The 21,281-nt window shown below is 35.6% G+C and overlaps 1 protein-coding gene across 4 annotated transcripts in view; it reads right to left on the bottom strand.

The window, feature by feature from the left end:
• Positions 1 to 21,281, bottom strand: part of CTNNA2 (catenin alpha 2) — a gene marked incomplete at both ends in the record, with an annotated part of 1,014,669 nt that overhangs the window by 11,249 nt on the left and 982,139 nt on the right. For 2 of the 4 annotated variants that reach the window (XM_080711157.1, XM_080711158.1), the window contains one exon: positions 17,333 to 17,476. The exons of the other annotated variants lie outside the window; for them this stretch is intronic. In XM_080711157.1, coding sequence (XP_080567283.1) covers positions 17,333 to 17,476 — 144 coding nt within the window. The remainder of the gene's footprint in view (positions 1 to 17,332; positions 17,477 to 21,281) is intronic. 4 annotated transcript variants of the gene reach the window in all.

Genomic DNA, 21,281 nt, shown 5'->3' with positions numbered 1-21,281 from the left:
AGTTAACTTCAAATTCACCATTAGAGTAAAAATGAAAATAGCTCCAAGCAGGGTGCGGTGCTATACACCTGTAATCCTAGCTACATAGGAATCTGAGGCAAGAGGAATACCAAGTTCAAGGCCAGCCTGAGCAATGTCACAAGACCCTGTCCCCTCAAAATAAAAGGGCGGGTGACTAGCTCAGTAGTAGAGTGTCACTGGGTTCAATCCCCAGTAGGGTGTGCATGCACACACAATATTTCTGTCTAGGATTATTATTTTTGTTATATGTGTGGTACTAAGGATTTAGCCACACCTTCAACTCATTTTATTAGAAAAAGGTTCTTACTAAGTTACTGCAGGCTGGCCTTAAACCTGCAATCCTCCTAGCTCAGCCTTCTACTGACCCTTCCTAGGATTATTAGTAGCTAAATGAGATAATGTCTAAAGCTGAGAATTTGGCACATGGATAGCCCATAGTGACTCTTGACTATTGCCATTGCTATCATCTATCTTTCCTCAAATCACCCTTTGGATCCAAGAATAGCCCTTTAAAATTTATATTTCTCTACCTCCTCCTCTTTTCCTTCTTTCAAGTTTGTCCACAGCCAGGATTTGGGACTCTCATTAACTTGGCTTATACTCAAGTCTACTCTCGGTGCCCGGATGTTATACTTTTTATATACTGAGAAGCTCAGGCATGGGATAGGGGAAAAAAAGCATCAAAACAAAATATCTATCCCATCGAGCATGAATGAGTCCTTCAGAATAATGAGAGTCAATGTACAAAAAGATGAGGTAGGATATGTAAAAATGTGATACCTAACATACATAAAGACTTTAGGGCTTGATTGAAAAAAAAACATAATACAAAGGCAAGATGACATTTTGGCATAACTAGTATTTTTATAGACTTTTTACTAAAAAGAAAACAGTGTTACTTGAAAAAGATAGTACGTTAACTCATTCAATTCTCACTCTATATTGTCAGATCAAAGTTGGTATCTCTAGCTACCTAAAAAATGAGAGTGCTTTATGGTTTGTGAGGTCTATCACTAAAGACAAATGTCTGTGTTTATCTCCAAGAAAACATAAATACTTGGTAATCTAGCCTTATTTCTTAAGTCCTGAGATCAATTTTTGCTACAAAATGAGTTGCAAATGTGTAATTTTTCATCTTTCAATTTTGACCCATTGGAACTAATGTTAGCCATCTCTAAGACTGATTTAAAACAATGAAAAAGTAAGACTGATTTTATCTCATCTTTTGAATCTAACAACAGATTTCCAATATTAAATCTACCTATTCCTTAAGGATATCTGACTATCCTCGCCACATATAAGTCCCATCTCAGAATATAAACATAGCAATCATACTGCCTGTCCTTTTTTTTCCTACTGCAAACACATTTGTTAACCAAATGAAGTAGCAAAGGTCAGGTTTTAAGAATAGAACTTCCAAAACATTTAGTCAAAAATCTAAGGAAAGACATTGCCTGCTAATGCCCATAAAGGTCAGGAAAGAGCAAGTAGAACAGGCACCAATGAATGTGCATCTTTAAGACAACCCATCCTTGTCAATGCTCTAAACCACTTCTAAAAACCAGTGAAGCAGGGTTGGTTCCTGGTGTCATACTACCTGCCACCTTATTGGTGCCCTTACGAGACATGCTTAATCAATCACAGCCCTCACTCAACTAGACACACTCTCAGAATTTTAACATACAGCCCAGTCAAACATAGTTAGCAGCACTACTAGGACTGCACAGAAGGTTCAGCTTTGATTCACATCCCTGTGCAATCGGGCTTTAATTGGAAATTATAACAGTTCTCCTTCTTCATGGTTTGGTTTCCCACTCTTTTGGTTACCCAAAGTCAAGCTCAGTCTTAACATATTACATAAAAGTTCTAGAAATAATGGTGGGTTTTTTTTTGGGGGGGGTGGTACTGGGGTTCTTAGAAGCCCTTCTACCTCCGGGCTACACTCCCAGACCTATTTTACACATTTTTATTTTTGGAAACAGGGTCTCTTAAGCCAGTGGGCTGGCTTCAAACCTGTGCCATTCTCCTGTCTCTGCCTTCTAAGCACAGGGATTACAAGCGTGCGCCACCACGCCTGGCATTAGAAATAATAAGTTTTAAACTATACGCTATTCTGAGTACCACAATCTTGCCTAGGACATGAATCTAGTAGCTGAGGATTGTTAGTATAGGATATAGAGTTTCTTTTCTACAACCTGGTCTGTAGTTTTAGGCATCCACTGGGGGTCTTGGAAATCCTTTTTGTTTAAGGGGAGACCACTATAGCAAGTAAATATCACTTTTCTCTTCAATATCATAATTTTTTCCTTATACAATTCATGAGTACTTATCTCTTAGAAACAATACAGAAAATTGAATTGAAATGTTGGACACATGTGTAGCTATATAAAATAAGTCATTGCATTAGCCCAACATTTCAACTCTTCTTTCATTATAGGAATGAGAACTGAGACAAGAAGAAATGGTGTCATTTTTCAAGTGCTCACAAAAGGGCTTCAGTATAATGCATGGTTTAAAACCCAGCAATTTCCATTAAATTAGTTTTAAATTTGAATAGTTGATCCATGGCTTTTTTAATTGGATGCATTTTTCTGTCCACTTTGAAACATTTTTTTTTTTTTTTTGGAGCAGACAGAGTTAACACCCTCCAAGTCATTTCTTTTCCTCCTGGGCTCTTGCTTTTCCCAGAGTGTGCTGTAACCCCACTGCTGATGTTAATACACATTAAAATAGCTTACAAGTGACCAGTGTGTATAGTAACCCACTGATTCAGGTATGTGTTTCTTACCTTTACTTCAGAACATAGCTCAGTTAATTGTAACCACTAATTCTTTTAGTAAATTTCCATATAGATTTCTACTTCAGGTGCTTGCAATAGTTATCTTCACAATGAAGACCTCTTGGCATTTCGAGAATGATCTAATCTTCTGCAGTCTTTTTCTTATTGACTTTTCTCCATCTTCCAGAGATAGCAAGAGTTCTGTGATTCAGTCCACTCCCTGCAAAACCTGCTACTCCCACAGTATCCTCCCTCTCAGGAGGAGGCAGAATGCCTTCCATTCTTCCTACCATAGTAGATTAATTTCCCTGAGCCTTATGCCACACCTTGTTCTTTCTGCCTCAACATCTAATCCACCATCATATGCTGTCAGCGACACTATTCACAGATTGCTACAATAGCTGCCCCAAACTATTGTCCTTGCTTCTACTCTAGATACCATTATTAGATAGAAGTTCAAATGATCTTCTTAAATTAACACCAATGATTCTACTTCCTTAATAATCACACACCATTAGATCTCCCTCTCAGTCTGAGAAAATCCTGTGCAAAATCCAGTTGAATAGTGAGTGGTCTTCAATACTTTCAAATTTTCCCTTGTTCACTCCAAAATACTGATCTCTAGGCTATTGCTCAGACCAGTCCTGCTCACAATGCAAGGCTTTAGCAGGCATTACTCCATCTGTCTAGAACACTCTTCCTCTGGTGCCTACACAAGTTTCTCTCATTTCCACCCAATCCTTATTCAAATAGCACCATCGCAGTGAAAACTGACCCAGTCCTGTTTCCAAATCCTAACACCATTCCCACCTTCGTACCTCAGTTTGCTATCTGCTTTCCCAATTTCAGTATTTTTTCTCAATTTATAACCATACAATACATATTTTCTTCCATTACTGAATGTTCACCATTCACTTGCTACTTTGCAAATAACTAAAGCAACTAGCTTATGGGTCCTCCAAAAATATTTGTTAAATGTGGTGGAATCATTGTAGCATTATGGCATTATGGCTGTGCAAGGAACAGAAGAAAAGGTTTGTCCTAAAACTAAAGATAAGGCTTGTTGGACAGTCGTATACCTATTCTTTTCACCAGTCTACCATGGAAGCAAACCCAAAGACGTAAGAGTAGAATCAAGAGACACAAATGAACTTTAGCCAAACTGTGCTACAAATCTTAAGACTTCTTTTTACTGGACCCTGAGTGGCAGAATTTCAAGGCTAGCCTTTGCTCAGCATAGAGGTAAATTTTAAGTCTCTATGCTTAATTATTGCTTTATGTTCAGAAAACATTTTTTCCAAATCATGTCTCCTACAAATAGTACTAGCATCTGCAAGACAATGAACTATGTTCACTTGGCATGATGCAAGCACCCAACCTCATTTTCGCAAAAGATGTATCATGCAGATGTCATTGTCCCCTCTTTACATATGAGGAAACTAAAATGGACAAAGTTAATATTTATGCAAAACTGAGTTTATGATATTCATATCTGGAAGGACTGGTTTCAGTTCACTAAGACACAGATCATTCAGTCTTCTTTGACCAAGTAAATCCAACACAGATATTTTTTTCTTGCTCTACTTTTCTTTGTCTGGGATACCTGAGAACACTAAACTAGAGATAAGCTACTGGCATGTGTTAACTGCTCACAGTGTGAGTCATGTGTCCAGACAGAACTGAGAGTAGGTTTTCTTAAACCACAAAGGAAATAAAATCTCTCAAACTTCCAATTCTGCAATCATTATTTACAAGAGAGATGAAGTAAACAAGACATAAGGTCATAATCATATACTTTCTGATTTTCCTTCCAGAAACTTAAAAAGAGTGTCTAAATGTTCAAAGAAAACTTGATTCAGTATAAGTCCAAATTCTCTAGACTCCTAGACACTATACATAACATTTCCTATTTATCCTAAAATTAAAAAAAAATATTCTAGCCGGGCGTGGTGGCGCACGCTTGTAATCCCCGCGCTTGGGAAGCAGAGACAGGAGGATGGCGCAGGTTCGAAGCCAGCTGCGCGCACTGGCTTAAGAGACCCTGTTTCCAAATAAAAATGTAAAAATAGGTCTGGGAGTGTAGCCCAGAGGTAGCAGGGCTTTCAGGAACCCCAGTACCACCAAAAAAAAAAAATTCTATACTTCTACAATATAGTCTTTTAAATTACCATGTGTAGATACTATAACATAATGTGAGACAGACTAATATAGTGTGTAGGAACCCACTGTTAACATCACTATTATATCTGACACATGCTATTTCCATTATTTCTTATCTACTATTCTATGAAGCTTGGAGAAGCCAGTACCATCCATACAATGCACAGAACACAAGACTGCAATAGAGAAATAAACTGAGTATTGGCTGTGCCAGTAACTACCTGTAAAAGTTCGGAACACTCCAATAAGCTCTTGGAACTTCCATATCTTCAGCTGTAAACTGGTGTTAATTACAACCATATTTCACTAGCTATTCTGAGGCCCAAGTGAGAAAATAAACTTAAAGCACATGTTAAATTTCATGGAAGCATAGGACTATAAAAGATTATGCTACTTCTAGGTACTTTTTGGGTTCATCTTAATTTATTGGAACACCTGCTGGCCTTAGACTCAAGGAACTCTGCATAGGGAAGTGAGTATTCCTACAGAGTACTAGAGTAGCACACAGGTATCATAAGTCCCAGCAAGACGTGAACAAAGCACTTCCAAAAACAGGTGAGTTCTCTTTCCACGATAGTAAGCATGGCTAAGGATAAAATATCAGTCAAGTGACCTAGTTACAATCTTATGTTTTCCATTTATAGATCATAATCAGAAAATGTTATTGTCATAAGAAATATCACAAAAGAACCATGCTATTGGGGACCTTTCCGTTGGCTGTGGATATAGCCAAAAATGAGATAGAGAAGTTCAAGGAAAAACTAGAGAGACCATTCTCAAAATATGAGCTGCTAGCTTACCCATAAGTCTGTTCTTCATGATTCTAGCTTGATTTGGGGTGTATTTTTTGCTATGATGCAATCAAAATTTGAGTATGTGTTGCCTTGCCTTTATAACTAGATTTCTGACTCTTTACAAAGAAGCACCTTATTGCACCTTACTAGTATATTTTACTTTACTAGTATATTCTCCACAAAAGCGAGCAACACATAAACTACATTGTGACGTGGTGTGCATATTGGGTTTAGTGACTGTTAGGTTCAGTGATGGATTCTTAGCTCAGGTTGCCTCCCCGCGCTTTGGAGGTAGAGACAGGAGAATTGTGCAGGTGTTAAACCACCTTGCTGGCTTAAGAGACCCTGTTTCCAAATTAAAAATATATATACACATATATAATATATATACATATACATTATATATACAATATATACTATATATATTCATATATATATATTCACACATACACATAATAGGTCTGGGAGTGTAGCCCAGAGGTAGAAGGGTTTCCAGGAACCCCAGTACCACCAAAAAAAATTTTTTTTGCTGTATAAGATGAGCCTGCCTACTGAAAACTGAAAATTGATGAGTATTTGTTTGTATTGGATTAATATACTTTGGATTTTCCATATTCAATACACAGTAAACTTCCAAACTAATTAGATCTTTCTATTATCACCATTTAATCTTCATTTTAAAAAAGAAATTGATACACCACTTTATCTTCACCATTCTATAGAAAGGGAACTGAGGCTTAGAAGGCCTCTGCTAGCTGGTAGACAATGATCAGAGATATAATTAAAGTGCATGACTTCTATCCTCAGTGCACTTAGAAATATACCATAGCTCCAACTGCTTTAAAAAAAAAGAAAGAGCATTTTAGGTGGTTCTCCTTAGAAGCCAGGATACTTTCCCGTACAGGTGCCTGGCAGGGCTTGGCCTAGTTTGCAGCCTTCTAGTCTATGTCTCCTGGAGTGTGTGAACTTTAGGGAAGACAAAGCAGAGCACCTGAGGCTTCCCTTCCATCTAAAACTGGAAATGTCATTTCTTTGGTCCAATAAAGAACCTGGATGGATGGACAACATATTGTCTGTTGCCTTGCAAAAGAGGCTAAGCTATACAAAAAACTTTTCAGAATCACAGATGAAAGGAAACAGAATCCTTAAAAGACTGGAAATGCATAACAGTATTGGCAAAAATCGTGGAAAAAATATTAGTGGTTCTTTTGAAAGTAAGCCTCTATCAAATTGGAAAACTTCTTTGGGGGGGGAAAAAAAAAAGCATTTCTTTAATTCCAGGAAGATGACAACTTTTAACCAGGGAACAAAGATAAACATTAAAGGGTTGGAGATAGTATGATACAGTATCTTGCCCCTGCTAAAAATTATGTTTAATATTAAGATGAAAGTTTCCTCAAGGCACAATCCCTATCTTGGAGTCCCTGTGAATCAAGCCTTTGACAAAGTTAAATCATCTTCATATTTATTACAACACATAAAGGCTGCCTCATTATTTCTTTACCTGATACACTGGAAAATGCCAAGGCAAATTCTTCAAATACACTCTAGGTGCATCTTCGAGAGAGTGATGTCTGCTATATCTGGAGTTACCACCTGTAACAGCTCTCTAACTATCTTTAAAAAAAATGAATGCTAAGCTATGGAATATATTCAAGTCTCACCTTTAACTTCTTTGGTTTCAGGGCTCACCTAACACTAATTTGCACACTTCAGAATGACTCTTCATAAATATCTTTAGAAAGGTAATAAGAATCTCAAAGAGAACATCACTGATATAGTTGATATTATTTAAAAATAATGTTTTTGGTTAAGTAAATATGCTCCCTATGACTTTCCTTTTTTATCCTTACATTTTAAATTATATTCATTGGTTATTTTACTATATTAAGATTTAAAAACATGCAGAAAGTACTTTGTAATGATTAAGTACCACATAGTGATATGTGCAAAGGTGTTTTTAAACAGTGCTACAGAAAGTTGAATTGCTTTAACCTCAATTTCTCTCTGGTAAAAATTAAGAAACTGAAGTCATTTTGTTTAAAACTGCTTTCTAAACATTCTCACTAATACCTTGATTGCCTTTGAGATTATAAATACATGCATCTCTAAGCCCTGCAAATCTTGAGTAACTAGGAAGATATGTGGATGGAAACCTTTAAAAAGTAATAGAATGTGATGGCCCTAGGTCCACCATGATGGGTTCTTAGGAGGCTTGTTTTTACTAATATGCACCTCCACACCTGATATCAGGTTAAAAGTATGGGGTTGGAAATTAATCTGGAACTAGCATCTTCTACCCATCCTGCTGGAATAAGTAAGAGGCTCCATTTGAAATGATATACACCTTCTAAGTGAAAGGTTGAGATGGTTCCAGAGACAACTCTGTTTTCCTTTCCACAGTACATATGGCAATGTCTGAAGACATTTCGTTATCATTGTTGGGAAGAGGGATTGCTACAGAGAAGAGTTCAGTGATGTTGGGAAGTGTTCTACAATGGCTAATCCCCATGACAACTATTTAGGCTAACCTAGACTGGATCAGCCAATGAAACTGACAAAGAATTTTTTTAGGAACGAGTCTCAACTGCATTTATATCCTAGGAATTTTCACCCTGACCCATATCACTTTCCTTTTTCCTATTCTTAGGCCAGTATTTTTCAAATAGTGTCCATATTCTGTCCAGTATAGTGTCCAGCATCCTGATTCCCAGTCCATTCACAAACCTTAGTTTCAGGACTGGAAGCAGCATCTTGGAATTACTATTTCTAATGACTACCCATGGGAGTCTTCTACAAACTGAAATGTGAGAATCACTACTTCAATTTTTGTTTTTAATTTTAGGTAATTCCATTCCTATTTACAAGTATATCCTCTCCAAGTGATTCATTCAGAACCCTCATTTATGGAAGAATGCAATCTCCCTGAGGGCAGAGACCTTGGCTGTAGTTCACTACTGTGTATCCAGTAGCTAGATGGGGGCAGTTATGATGAAAGAGAACATGAGAGAAGCTTCATCATCAAAACGGCTAGATATTCTTTGGGAAGAAGTGAAATAACAACTATTGCCACCCATTTATTTATACTCCTACAATGTGGTCAGTATGATAAGTATATGTTGGGTATTAACTAACTTTGATCCTATTACCAACCTCATGAAGTAGATACATTTTTAGCTGAGAAAAACGGGGCTCAGAGAAATCAAGTGACTTACCTAATTGTCAGGTACTGAAATAAAATTCAATTCTTGTTCTACTTAACAGAAAGCATACTCTTGCATGAACCACCACCCAAGCCTAACTCATACTAGTCTTTGTCTGTTTTTTTTTTTTTTTTCCTGACTTGTTGGGAGATGGGGATCATTGCAGAACTCAGAGAATTCATTGTCAGTATCCACCTGACAGAACAACTCAGGAAGAGGAGGCTTTTGTGGAATGAAACCATTCTCATGTTGAAACTGGCATCCTCTTGCCTAGAATGTAGGCAGCAAATGAAGTACCTGCCTTAATTATTTTAAAACTGTGGGAGAAGAAAACACATTAAACTGAATAGTGCCTAAATTTGAGTTTCAAAAATATGCAAAGGATAGATTTGCCAATGTTTTCTTACTAGAATAGATGTTTCCTTCCCCTTCCTAAATGCTTGCTAATTTCTAATATAATCTTACAGAAATAATTTAATCTTTGTCTTTGGAATACTGTCTTAGTTGCCCAAACCAATATTCAATGATACATTCTTCTTTATTACTGACATCTCTAAAGGTACAATGAAACTAGCTAAAATACTATATTTCTCAGACTCTCTTGCAACTAAGGGTTGTCATGGTGATAAAAGCATAAATTACTAGAGTTTGGGGCAGGCATTATGGGGAAGCTCCTTAGGGTTGCTAACACATCAAGTAAACAGAATACATTGCCCTCTGACTCCTTCATCTTACATGGAAAATGGAAAGATATAACACTAGCATCATTTGGTCTTCCATCAAAAGATGAATTGTAGAACAGAAGCCACTAGCAGACCCCAGAGTTAGGAGTCTGGGTCACTGTTAACTTGCTGTACTGTCCCATGGGAGAGAAAAATAATTTTGAATTGGATGTTTAATCTTATGTAGTTGAATCTAAATCTAATTAAAACATGTGACTGGCTATCTACAAATTAATAATACTAATGGGCATTAATAATTTAGGAGACTAAATTAAAAAATCAATATTTCATGGATAAGGGTCATTATTTAACAATTTAACATGTAATGCTCAGATGGGAGGGCAAATGAAATCAGCCATGTTACTTTCCAGTTTCTTTAACAATAACTAATTTGATTAATCCAGTTCTTTTAAGGAAAAATATGCAGGCTTCAGTGTCATAATCTTAAAGTCTAATATTTCAGAAATTTTAACAAAATTAATTATAAAGGAATTCAGTTAGCTAGAAAAAAATCTTGGCTTTCTTAATTTGGGGATCAGGCATATACATACTTATATATACTTCAGCCATATACTTTGGAGTCTAACATTTAAAATAAAGCCAGGTGGTTTCATGTAGAAACAAAATAAAATAAATGAACGAATGACATACCACAGAATCATCTACTAGTATTTTCAGTTTAATAAATTGCTATAATAGAAGATAATAAACTATGCTAATATACTGAGCACCTGGTGTACACCCATTTTGTGAGGAATTAGGAAATGAACTTTTAAACACATTCCTTATCTCAGCTACCTTACAAAGTAGTTGAGAGATAAATAATGGCATTGGAGTACTATATGAGGGAATGACATAGAGAACATAAATGCTTTGAAAAAATAGTAATAAAAGAAGCTTCCGGAAACTCTAAAGTAATTAGACATCAGATTATGACTGACTGGGAGGCACTAACTTTCTCTGAACCTCATTTTTTCTAATATTTCCATTTAGGCTAACAGAATTTCCTTCTTAAGACAATTGAATAATCAGTTTTATAGTGCATTTTATTATTTTTAATTTTTTGTGGTATTAGGGATTAAATTAAGGGCATTTTATCTCTGAGTTATACTTGCCATTCTTGTTTTATATTTTATTGTGAAACAAGATCTGAGTTGAAGAGGCCTCATTTAGTTGCTAAAGTTAGCCTTGAACCTCCAATCCTTCTGTCTCCAGCCTCCCAAGTACTGGGATTAAAGGCATTTTAAATTCTTAGCACAGTGCCTGACACATAAACCTTCAAGGTACCTGATCTAGCATAAGAATTGTTGGTATTTGCTACATTTAATTGTCCCTCTAAGTAGATATTACTGTTCTAATTTACATGTAAAAAGAAAAGGCCCAGAAGGAATGTTAATGTTGCCTAACACTATTCAGATAAGAAATCGTTTCCAAGCTCACATTTAATAGCAATACCATGCTTATTATTTTAATGTTATTTAAGAGAACATTGTCTTCTCTGAGTTATTTTTCAGATCTCTAATAATCCAAACCATTAGGCTGTTACTGTTCTCTACTTAGTTTTTAGGTAAAATGCTAGGTCTGGAGGTAAATAATTTTGCCTGATGCATATTCATAGAACTGCCCAAAGTTGGATTTGCCTTAGTCAGTGTAAGAAGAACAATGAGAGCTACATATCATTGGGAAGAAATATTTGCTAGAATTTTTTTTTTAAAGTCATTAAGTCAACATGCCAAAACTAATATGCTCAATTAAAGGGAGGCATTGGCATCTTAGCTGTCAGCTGCTTCTAGAAGGTGAAAGTATCTCTATCCTTGCCAAGAGAAGACACTGTCATTAACTGCACAGACAAATGGAAACAGAGTCATCCAGCATGCTGTGACCTCCAAAGACATTCTCAAAAAAGCATAGGAGATTCAGGCAATCTGGAATAGTTGAGCTGTGTGCAAAGCAATGAGAGGTTTAAATCCAGAACTGATCCTTAAGACAGAAAACTGATGCCAGCCCCCTTGAAGACTACATCTCATTTTCCTGTCTCAGTAAAATGGGAACTATCTCTCATGTCCCCTCTTCCTATATCTTTGAACATTTCTCTTTCTACACAGATGGACAGGTATAGAATAGCACTGCTGTTCATGAAGGACAACTAAGGATGAAATTCAGAACTTTTACATGACCTCTAAAAATATAGTTAAATAATTCATAAATTTTAACATGGACCATAGAGGTCACATGCTGCAATGGCATGGGAATGATTTTTTTTTAGTTATGAGCAGAATATTAATATATACATTTTTGTCGAATGAAGTTTACATAATTAAAACAGTCAAATAGCTCTACCAAAGAACACCATACCAAAACAAATATTTCACTGAATTGTTTCCTCACTCATCTTGACACCACTTGGGAGATCTAAAGCAAACTAGCTTGGATCTTCATTAAGTCTTTGCATTAGAAAACGACAAAGAGTAAGATAAAAGGTAGTCACTTAAATGTTTACAGTCTCAAAGACCCTTCTTTCAATGAGATTTAATAGCATCAGTTATACTTAATAACTATACTAAGTATAACTTAATAAGTTATACTTAATAACTAGTATTCTTAACATACTTTCTTCTCATGCTTAACCAAAATCGATTTTCACAAAGATATTTTCTTCCAAGAATATAGAGACCTGAGTTGGTGGTGTTGACTTGCAGATATTCTGAAACTTTGGTGTAAAAATGAACCACCTGGTATATGTACGGGATGAGCAGCTAATTACAGGTTTCAAAAGCCTGCTCCCAATAATCGTGAATCAGGAAGGTCTACAGAGTAACTCAGGGTTCTACCTTTTAATCTTTCCTGCCTCTGCTGGGCGTGGTGGCACATGTTTGTAATCCCAGCACTTGGGAGGCTGAGATAGGAGGATCGCACAGGTCCGAAGCCAGCCTCAGCTATTTAGTGAAGCTCTCAGCAACTTAGTGAGACCCTATTTCCAAATACAATATAAAATAGGTCTGGGAATATAGCCTGGAGATAGAAAAGGCCCTGGGTTCCACCCTCAATACCACAAACAAAATAAATAATACTCTCCTCCCACTCCTTTGCTGGGTTGGGTAAACTGACAATCTTGATCATTTGAAATAACACTGATTTAGAGTCTGCATGGCTCAGAAAAAAAGTTCTTTAGTATTCAGCCACAACCTATCATTCTCATATCATATCGTATTTTTCTTTATCTTTCCAGCCCTCTCTGGGATACATATATAATCCTTGGAATACATATACAATTGAGAACACATATTTATATGTATCTATACCCTTTGTGAAGCTTTCTCCAGATACCTTTTACTTTTCTACCTGAATGCCCAAATCACCTTGCATATATTTCAGAGTTATTATTATATCAGTTACTGGATCATGTCTGCTTTCCAAATTAATTTTATCTATGTAGTGCATAGAGAGGATATCAGATATTATATACGTATGATTGTTGATTACCAATCTAAGTAATCTATTATTTTGTGTGTGTGGTGCTGAGAAAGGAACCCAGGAACATTTAATTTCTGGGCTACATTCCTAACCATTTTATGTTTTAGTTTGAAACAGGATCTCTCTATGTTGCTGAGGGCCTTGCTAAGTTGCTGAAGTTGGCCACAAACCTACAATCTTCCTATGTATGTCTCTCAAGTACTGGAATTACAGTTGTGCATGACCATGCCTGGTTGATCATTTACTTCTAAAATGACCTCTAAGAGCACTTGATGGTGGGGAAGAACAATTGCCGTCCTATCATTGTTCGATCTATACAAACAACCCTAATATCATACCTTCCTTTAATAAGCTATAATGACTTTGTTCCACAAAAATTTATTTAAGTCTTATCTGAATTTTTTTTTGAAACATTAGTTCTAAGAGAACTTTCCCTTCTTTGTAAGACTGCCTTTGATCATATCTCTTAGATATTCCCTTAAAGACAAGTTTAGCCTTTGAACGTGATTTCCTGAGATAATAAATTCAACAAGTTCATTTTTACGTCACATTAGGAAATTAAGAGACATTTCTCTGGGTGATCTAAATCAGGCTCTTATTTATTTACCAAGTCCTTAGGTTCTTAGAATCTGAGAACGATGGGCTATAGTAATTCTATTCATGGAAGTCTGTTAGAAAGGTCAAAGTAATAATGTGGAAAGCATTTGGATAGCAAGAAAAACAAAGACATAATTCCCTCTATGTAATGCAAAATGTACACTACAAATTATCTGTGAAGCTATAGCAACAAAGAAGCTTTTGAATGTAGCTGCTCTTACTCATCATCGTGAGTAAATCATATCCAAATCAATAACCCCTTTCCAAGTGGATCAAGGAAGAGATCTGCATAAGCATGTGCAGTTTTAGTTAGTGTTTAAACCTCATCCACAGTGGCTGTTTGAGGGCAGAGAGATAGACATGATTCTTGCTTACATGGAGGAGCAAAACCATCTTTATTACGGGGATTCTCATTAGCTTGGGGTCTTTTCCACCACCATGTAACATTTCTAAACTTGTCAGTGTTAGCTCCAAAATGATCCCATCCTACTTGCCTCAGAAAACCAGACTGTTCATAGAGTTACTTCTCTTCTCTAGTTGGGGCTCTAAGTAATTATGTGACCTTTTGTGTCAATGAGAATATGACTGCCTTTTATCCTAATGTATTACAAGTGAAATTCATTCACTTGTAGGCCTTCTCAGCTCTTCTAAGCAAGTATATTTTTTACGCTTATAAAGTCAGCATACAACTAAAGGAACAAATGTTCAATAAAAGTAGAAAATGAAGATGTCACACAGAAAACCTTTTATCTTCTACAGTTCATATCCACCAATTATTCCAATAAAAATTAAAAAGTAGAAAATCAAACTGTTGGCAGTGACTTTTATTTTGATACATGGCATGCCGGATCATGGCTCTGTTAACAGTTTTGTGGTCTTTCAGATCTAAATGTTTTCCTGTCCTCCATATGTACCACACAAGTCCAAACCACCCTCCAAAGTCAAAGGCTCTCAGTCGTCTCAGTGTTGCCCAGACCACTCAAACCACAAGGATATTTTGTAGGCACTTGGACACTCCCTATCTTCACTTGGCATATGTGCGCACTTTTCTCAAGTTCAGGAGCCAGACCTTAACATTTCTGGTACCTCCCATAGCACATAGCTCAGTATTCACCAATTCTTTACTCATCAGTTTTTTCCAACACCAGATGGAAATAGCTGCAATATCACAAGTAATTTTGGAGCCCCAATGAGAGCAGCCCCAACTATTAACTTAGTAGATAAGGATATTTTTAATTCCAAATTATTAGAAAAACAAAATGCAAAGAGTTAAAAAGAATATGAGTCTTCAAGTTGACACATAGCCATCCGTTATGTATTTTGCCTCTCTTTAGCGATCAAATCTATATAATTATCTAAGTGGGTTATACTGAGAAAGTTAATCAAATGATGCTGTCCACTTAGAAGATCACAAGCTATTCACCCATTTCATCAGACAAATAACATTAAATCAGGTTCAGAATATGTTTTAAAACCTATTTTGCACTGAAATATTGTTTTTTTCTGTTTTTTTATTGGATAATTATATGCCCAATATAAAAATTGTTTCTCATTGACAATTCCTTTTCTATAACCAGTTCTTCAAAACTATATCATAAAACCATGGAGTTTTAGCATAGGGATACTTTAGGATACATCTTACAGAGTACCATCATCTTATAGATGAGAAGAACTAATGCCTGAAATATCTAATAATTTACTTCAAATTACGTAACAATGATAGAGAACAGCAGAGTACCAGTTCTTTGACCCCCAATTAATGCAACTTCTATTATTTTTCACTGTCTCCTTGAAAGCACAATATATGTATTTTTAAATTATAATTTTAATACATACAAAATGAATTTAAAAACACTGAACACCACTGATAATGGATCATGCACATGAAGATATAAACAAGTGCATGCACAATGCATTCCATGGTAGACTCTCTGAATTTGCACAATCGCACAACACAACCGTTCTTCACTCACGAAGTTTAAAGATGATTGTGTTCCAAGAGTTTATAAAATATGAGCATTTCTTACCTGGCAGCTGTATGAGGGGTTGATAAAAGACATTAAAAACTTGAGCTATGATTAGACATCACATTTTTCTAGCACTGAAGGTTTGCTTCTACCTGGGTTTCAGGGGCATAATATTTTGAATGAAAGGCAGATCAGAAGACTTGAGAGGGATAACCCATAGAATACATTAGCACTGTTGCATACATTGCAATACTAGGTCAAATGCTGGATATTATCATACATATCTTCCTACTGGCCAGTTATGAACCCTTTTTATTAGGTAAAATATATTTACCATTGTAGCCATATATTTTAGGTTAGAAAGTTTAGGTGGGAAACTAACATCAGAAGTCCTCCCCACCTCCAACATTGGGGTACCAAAAGGGCAATATCTGTTCTAGTGATTTTTTGTATGAAAGTATATAACTTTGGGGTTGAGGGGATAGATATAATCTACATATAACAGATCAATTGTTGATCACAATAAACTCTAAGGTTGCCCCCAGTTTTTTAACGCCATTGTTCATATATGGCTCCTAAGGTAGGGGAATATAATTTTAAAAGTATGAATGATACCCTCTTTATTTTATAATCTCCAATGAATCCATAGCAACAGGCATTCATCTCACCCCATGAAAGTTATAGGGCTTGACATTCTGATGGTCAGACCCCTTTTAAAAACACCCACCCTAATGCCTTAATATCCACTAAAGATTTAACCACTTCCATGAATTCCCTTTGCCCTTTTAACAAAAGCTTACATCTTGCAAAGGTTTAATAGGTACCCTTGTGAGAGAACAGGGAAAGAAGGAGAGAAAAATGCTCACTCCAGTTGAGCTTTGCTTTCTAAATACGAAGACACATAAAAGAACTAATCAGTAACATAAACCCAAACGAGAACAAAAAATGCAGCTATTCACACTTCTGAAATACCAAGAGACTACAAAACAGCATCAATGTTATGACACACAACAGATTAAAAAGGTAGCAGGTTTGATTACAACACATTGGATTGGCTGCGCCCTAAATTTACAGGAGTGGTGACCTGATTTTTAATGAAAAATTTAGTCATTGCATTAGAAAGCTTTTGTTAGTTTCTACCAAATCGGTTGATAATCTTATGTTATCTGTTTCCTCAGATTTTTACCCCACAATTTTGAAGAAAATGAACGATTCCCTGGGCAAACATCAGTAAAAGATACCGTGTGACCCTGAAATCTTCCAAGTGAAGAAATATACATCATCCTGACTGACTCTCCTTAAAGAAGTTTACTAATGAATTATAGAATAATTCCACATATGCAATGACTTTTAGTCCCAAAGGGAAGAAAGACTGAGAAATAAAGGAATGAACACACCATTTCCACTTTTCAAGTTTGGATCACAATGCAAGAGTGTATTTATGCTTTGGAGTTCCTGACCCATGTAAAGAATAAATAGGTCCTTTGCCCAAGGTTGATTAATAATAAGAGGGCTTGAATGGATATGTCGTTGCTCCCCTGAGCCCCCATACCCCCTTGCTTCAGAATTCATGGTTACAACATGAAACATTAGATTAGAAAGCAAAGTTACTCACCATAGAGGAATCACTGCTTCCACTCCCGATCGGAGCTCCCTCAGCACAGGTTGGGAGGTGGGTAGAAAGTTGACTAGCCCTGCCCCCATCTATGACATCACAATCTACCTCATAAAAGGTAGTGAAAGTGCTCTGAACTCCTGTCTGATTTCCGAGAGATACAGAAAAGAGAGAGTGAGAGAGAGAGCAAAAGAAAAAAAAAAAAAAAAACACCCATACCCTACTTGGGAAGGCATTAGGGAAATGGAAGAGGGAATGGTTACCTCACTGGGAGAAAGAGGTATATGAAGGAATTAGGTCCTGAAAGAGATATCTGTGGGCCTTCTTGAAATTAAATAGCCAGGTCACTTGGGGTCCTCTTTGGGTCTTGACCAGATAAAGGGACCATATGGAGGAGGATGAAGAAGCACCCTTCCTTGTCAGGCACCATAAAGGGAATTATAATGGGGTGTGAAGGGAATGAATCCCTATTTAAAGCATCAAACATGACCAAGAGAGAGAGCAAGGGCTTCAGCTCTTAAAACCTGTAATGGTAAGTGGGGCTTCCAGATACTTTTCTCAGCCCACTGTCCTGTGGTGTGACCTTAATCAAGCTCTCGGCCCTTATATATCCAACCACTATTTGTTGCTACAGGGATACTTACCGCTTTCATTGGGTTGCATTCCTTGTTAGAACTGTAATTCTTTTTATGGTTCCATTTTGCACCCAAGGTAGTGTTATGTAAAGGGCATAATTTAAGAGATAAGCCAATAACCAATGTCTATTTCTACTTTTTAAATCCTTTCTTAAAACTGTCTCAATATAAAGTATTATAATTTTGATAAGTTTTTTTTTGGTGTGTTTCAAATATACAAACATATCTGAAAAGGGCACTTAAAACCCATCTTCAAAGTTGTAGAAAAATTGAGCCGGGTGTGGTGGCTCACGCTTGTAATTCCAGCGCTTGGGAGGCGGAGACAGGAGGATCTTGGCTTAAGAGACCCTGTTTCCAAATTTTAAAAAAATATAAAATAGGTCTGGGAGTGTAGCCTGGAGGTAGAAGGGTTTCCAGGAACCCCAGTACCACACACACACACACACACAAAAAAAAATTGAATGGCATGATTTCTACAGCCGTAAGATCTCCTGTACTTTCAAAGGTCAAGTTTATGTTACTCACAGGTGCTGACCAAACTTTTTTTTTTTTGTATAAGCAACTCTACTATAGTTCTATATTCATAGATTTATATAATGTCTGAGTCTAAAGTTATGGAGAATCAGACAAGAAATGAGAATGATATGTGGAGAGAACTTGGATATATTTTTCTTCAAATGAAGATTTAGAAGTTTAAAAATATGAAATAGTAAACTTATTCAGATAGATGTTATAGTAAAACAAAAGTTACAGGTGATATTGAAAAAAACGTAGGTTCGACATTCACAAACACCAGACCTTCATTTGCCTTGTGGAATATATCAAAAGTGAAACAATTTCTTCATGAAAAAGATGTTTAAGTAAAAGCAAAATTAAAAAAAAAGGAATTAATAGCTTGTACTTCATGGCATCACAAGTGGGTGAATCCCAAAACCTGTTTACATACACTGGCTAAACTTCCAAATTTAGGATTCAAAAATTTTTTTCAATATATTTCTATTTCTAATCCTGTTTTATTAAATATATTAAATTTATAAATAAATCTTATTAAATATATGTGTTATATAATCACAACTTAAAATTAAGAAAAAGTGGCAGATTAGTAACAGTTTGAAAAAGAGCTACTAAATTCAAACCAATTATAGATTAAGCAAGATTACTCTCATCTTATGCTTCAAAATAAATGTTAGTTTCTTTAATTAAATGATATAAGAGAAAAAACAACAAGCATGTAAGAGGAGTATGTTTCCTGCATTTGTTTTTCTGTACTTATTAAATGATGGTATTCTACATATATTTTCTTCACTATGTTATCCTATTTTCAATTTTAAAATTCTACGTCTCAATTCAAATCCTATATATAATAGCACTTATGAAATTTTTTTCAAGTACTGGTCCTATAAAATTTTATTTTCATTTTTTACACACTGGATCATTGACTAGTTGGCTTATCCTTGTTATATAAAATAAATAACAGTCCCAAATTGGTATTAGAAAATATGATTCTCCTGATTTCCCCATTATAAGAATACATTTGTCATTTACCATTATTTATCATTTTAAAAGTGACTATTATATATTCAAAACATATTTGGATCATCTCAAATAAATAAATAAATAAAGATCCTTAAGATTTATGATGCAATTATCCATTCTTCCAATAATTATAAGATTTTTCTACTCAAAAAAGGTACACTTTGTCCAACATCAAGATATTAGAATAAAAATGGAGTTACTTTTTAAACAACTGAATGAGAACAAACTGAACTTGTTATAATCTATTAGTATTTATTGTTAATTACCTACTATCTATTTGGAAATTAAGTATGACTTCAGGAAGCCAATGCAAAACTAGGCTGCATCAAAAGGATGCTAAGTGTGCTGACCTTTGAGGTGAATTTAGTATGATTAATTATGATAATGCCTTTTGTTATGATATTAGTTAAAAGGAGGTAACTTGCTTTGATGCAAGATGCAGTGCCAGGATCAGCTCATTTCTAATTATCCTTAGGATCTCATCCATTGTTATAGTTAATGAAGCTAAGTCTTACTGATACTAAAGATTTACTATGTACTTCCTATGAGATCACATAAAAGGATGAGTTGTCATTCAAGATGAGATATGGAATGATTATAAGATTTCACTAGTCAAGAGTCTCCATAGTTACAGTCACAGTTATAATTCTAACCAGAGGTAGCACTGGTTTTAAAGTTTTGTTTGGGGTCAAAGAACCAACTGAATTTCCTAGTGTAGAAGATTAAGAAGTTGGAATAATTTATCCATTCCCAAAGAATCTACAGCTGGATTTATGAAGTAATTCATCATGAGAGACATGATCAGGTAATTGTCATGCAACTTGACAACATCATTGCTATCAAAGAGAAATACCTCAATAAGAGAGGCTTCAATAAATGTTGAGAGAAGATTTGAATTAGACATTCCAAGATAAGGAGATTATATTTCAATTTTGTCTTATGGTAGCCTCACATATATAAATTTGGGCTGAAAAGAATATGTGGTTTTTGGAAGATGCTGCCTGGAATCTCTCCAGGATATTCTCTCTTGATTGCAAAATAAATTTGCCAAAGCAAACAGATGAAAGAAGTCATGACACAGGCTGTCCAGATTTGACAGAACATCTAGCCAGAGTTCTAGTCAAGTTCATTATCAGTAAATATCTGCAGAGATGAAGGTATTCAGAGAAAGTATTAAAACAAGATATAGTATTGACAATTAAGGGAAAGATAGTCTAAATTAAGGAAGCTTGCCTTCAAGAAAATAAGATTAGGATATGAAGTGTTTGAAATATATTTATTTCCCAGAAGGAAAATGGCTGTTCAACGTAGAATAAGATGATGTGTTTCTGAAGCAGTAAAAGAAATCTGAATTAAGAATACTCCATATTGCCCATCCAGAAGTCTTTCCTATTTATAAGATACATGGACCATAATGTGGCACATATTTCTCATCTAAGGGCTGTGATCAAAGCCATATTTTATAAATCATTTAAATTAGGTTACCGAAACCACTCAACAAAATAATTTGTAGGGGCAGAATGTAGATGACAGTAAGTTAAACACACTTTTATTTCTAGAATGTAGTAAACCGAGAAAACAGTGGATATACAGGAATAGCCATCAATGGATACACTGCTTTTTCAGCAGAGAATCCTAAACAGTTTCGTAAGCTGAAAAACTAAATGAAAGAAATAAACAAAAGACACACAGTCTAATAAAAATACAAAGGACAGAAAATTCTTTTCATGAAAATTTGGTATTAGAGATAGAAACTTTGCCCTGACTCAACGGGTATT

Source organism: Muscardinus avellanarius, assembly GCF_963383645.1.
Source record: "Muscardinus avellanarius genome assembly, chromosome: 15".
In the NCBI taxonomy this organism is placed as follows: Eukaryota; Metazoa; Chordata; class Mammalia; order Rodentia; family Gliridae; genus Muscardinus; species Muscardinus avellanarius.
This window is presented reverse-complemented; position numbering and strand designations above follow the sequence as displayed.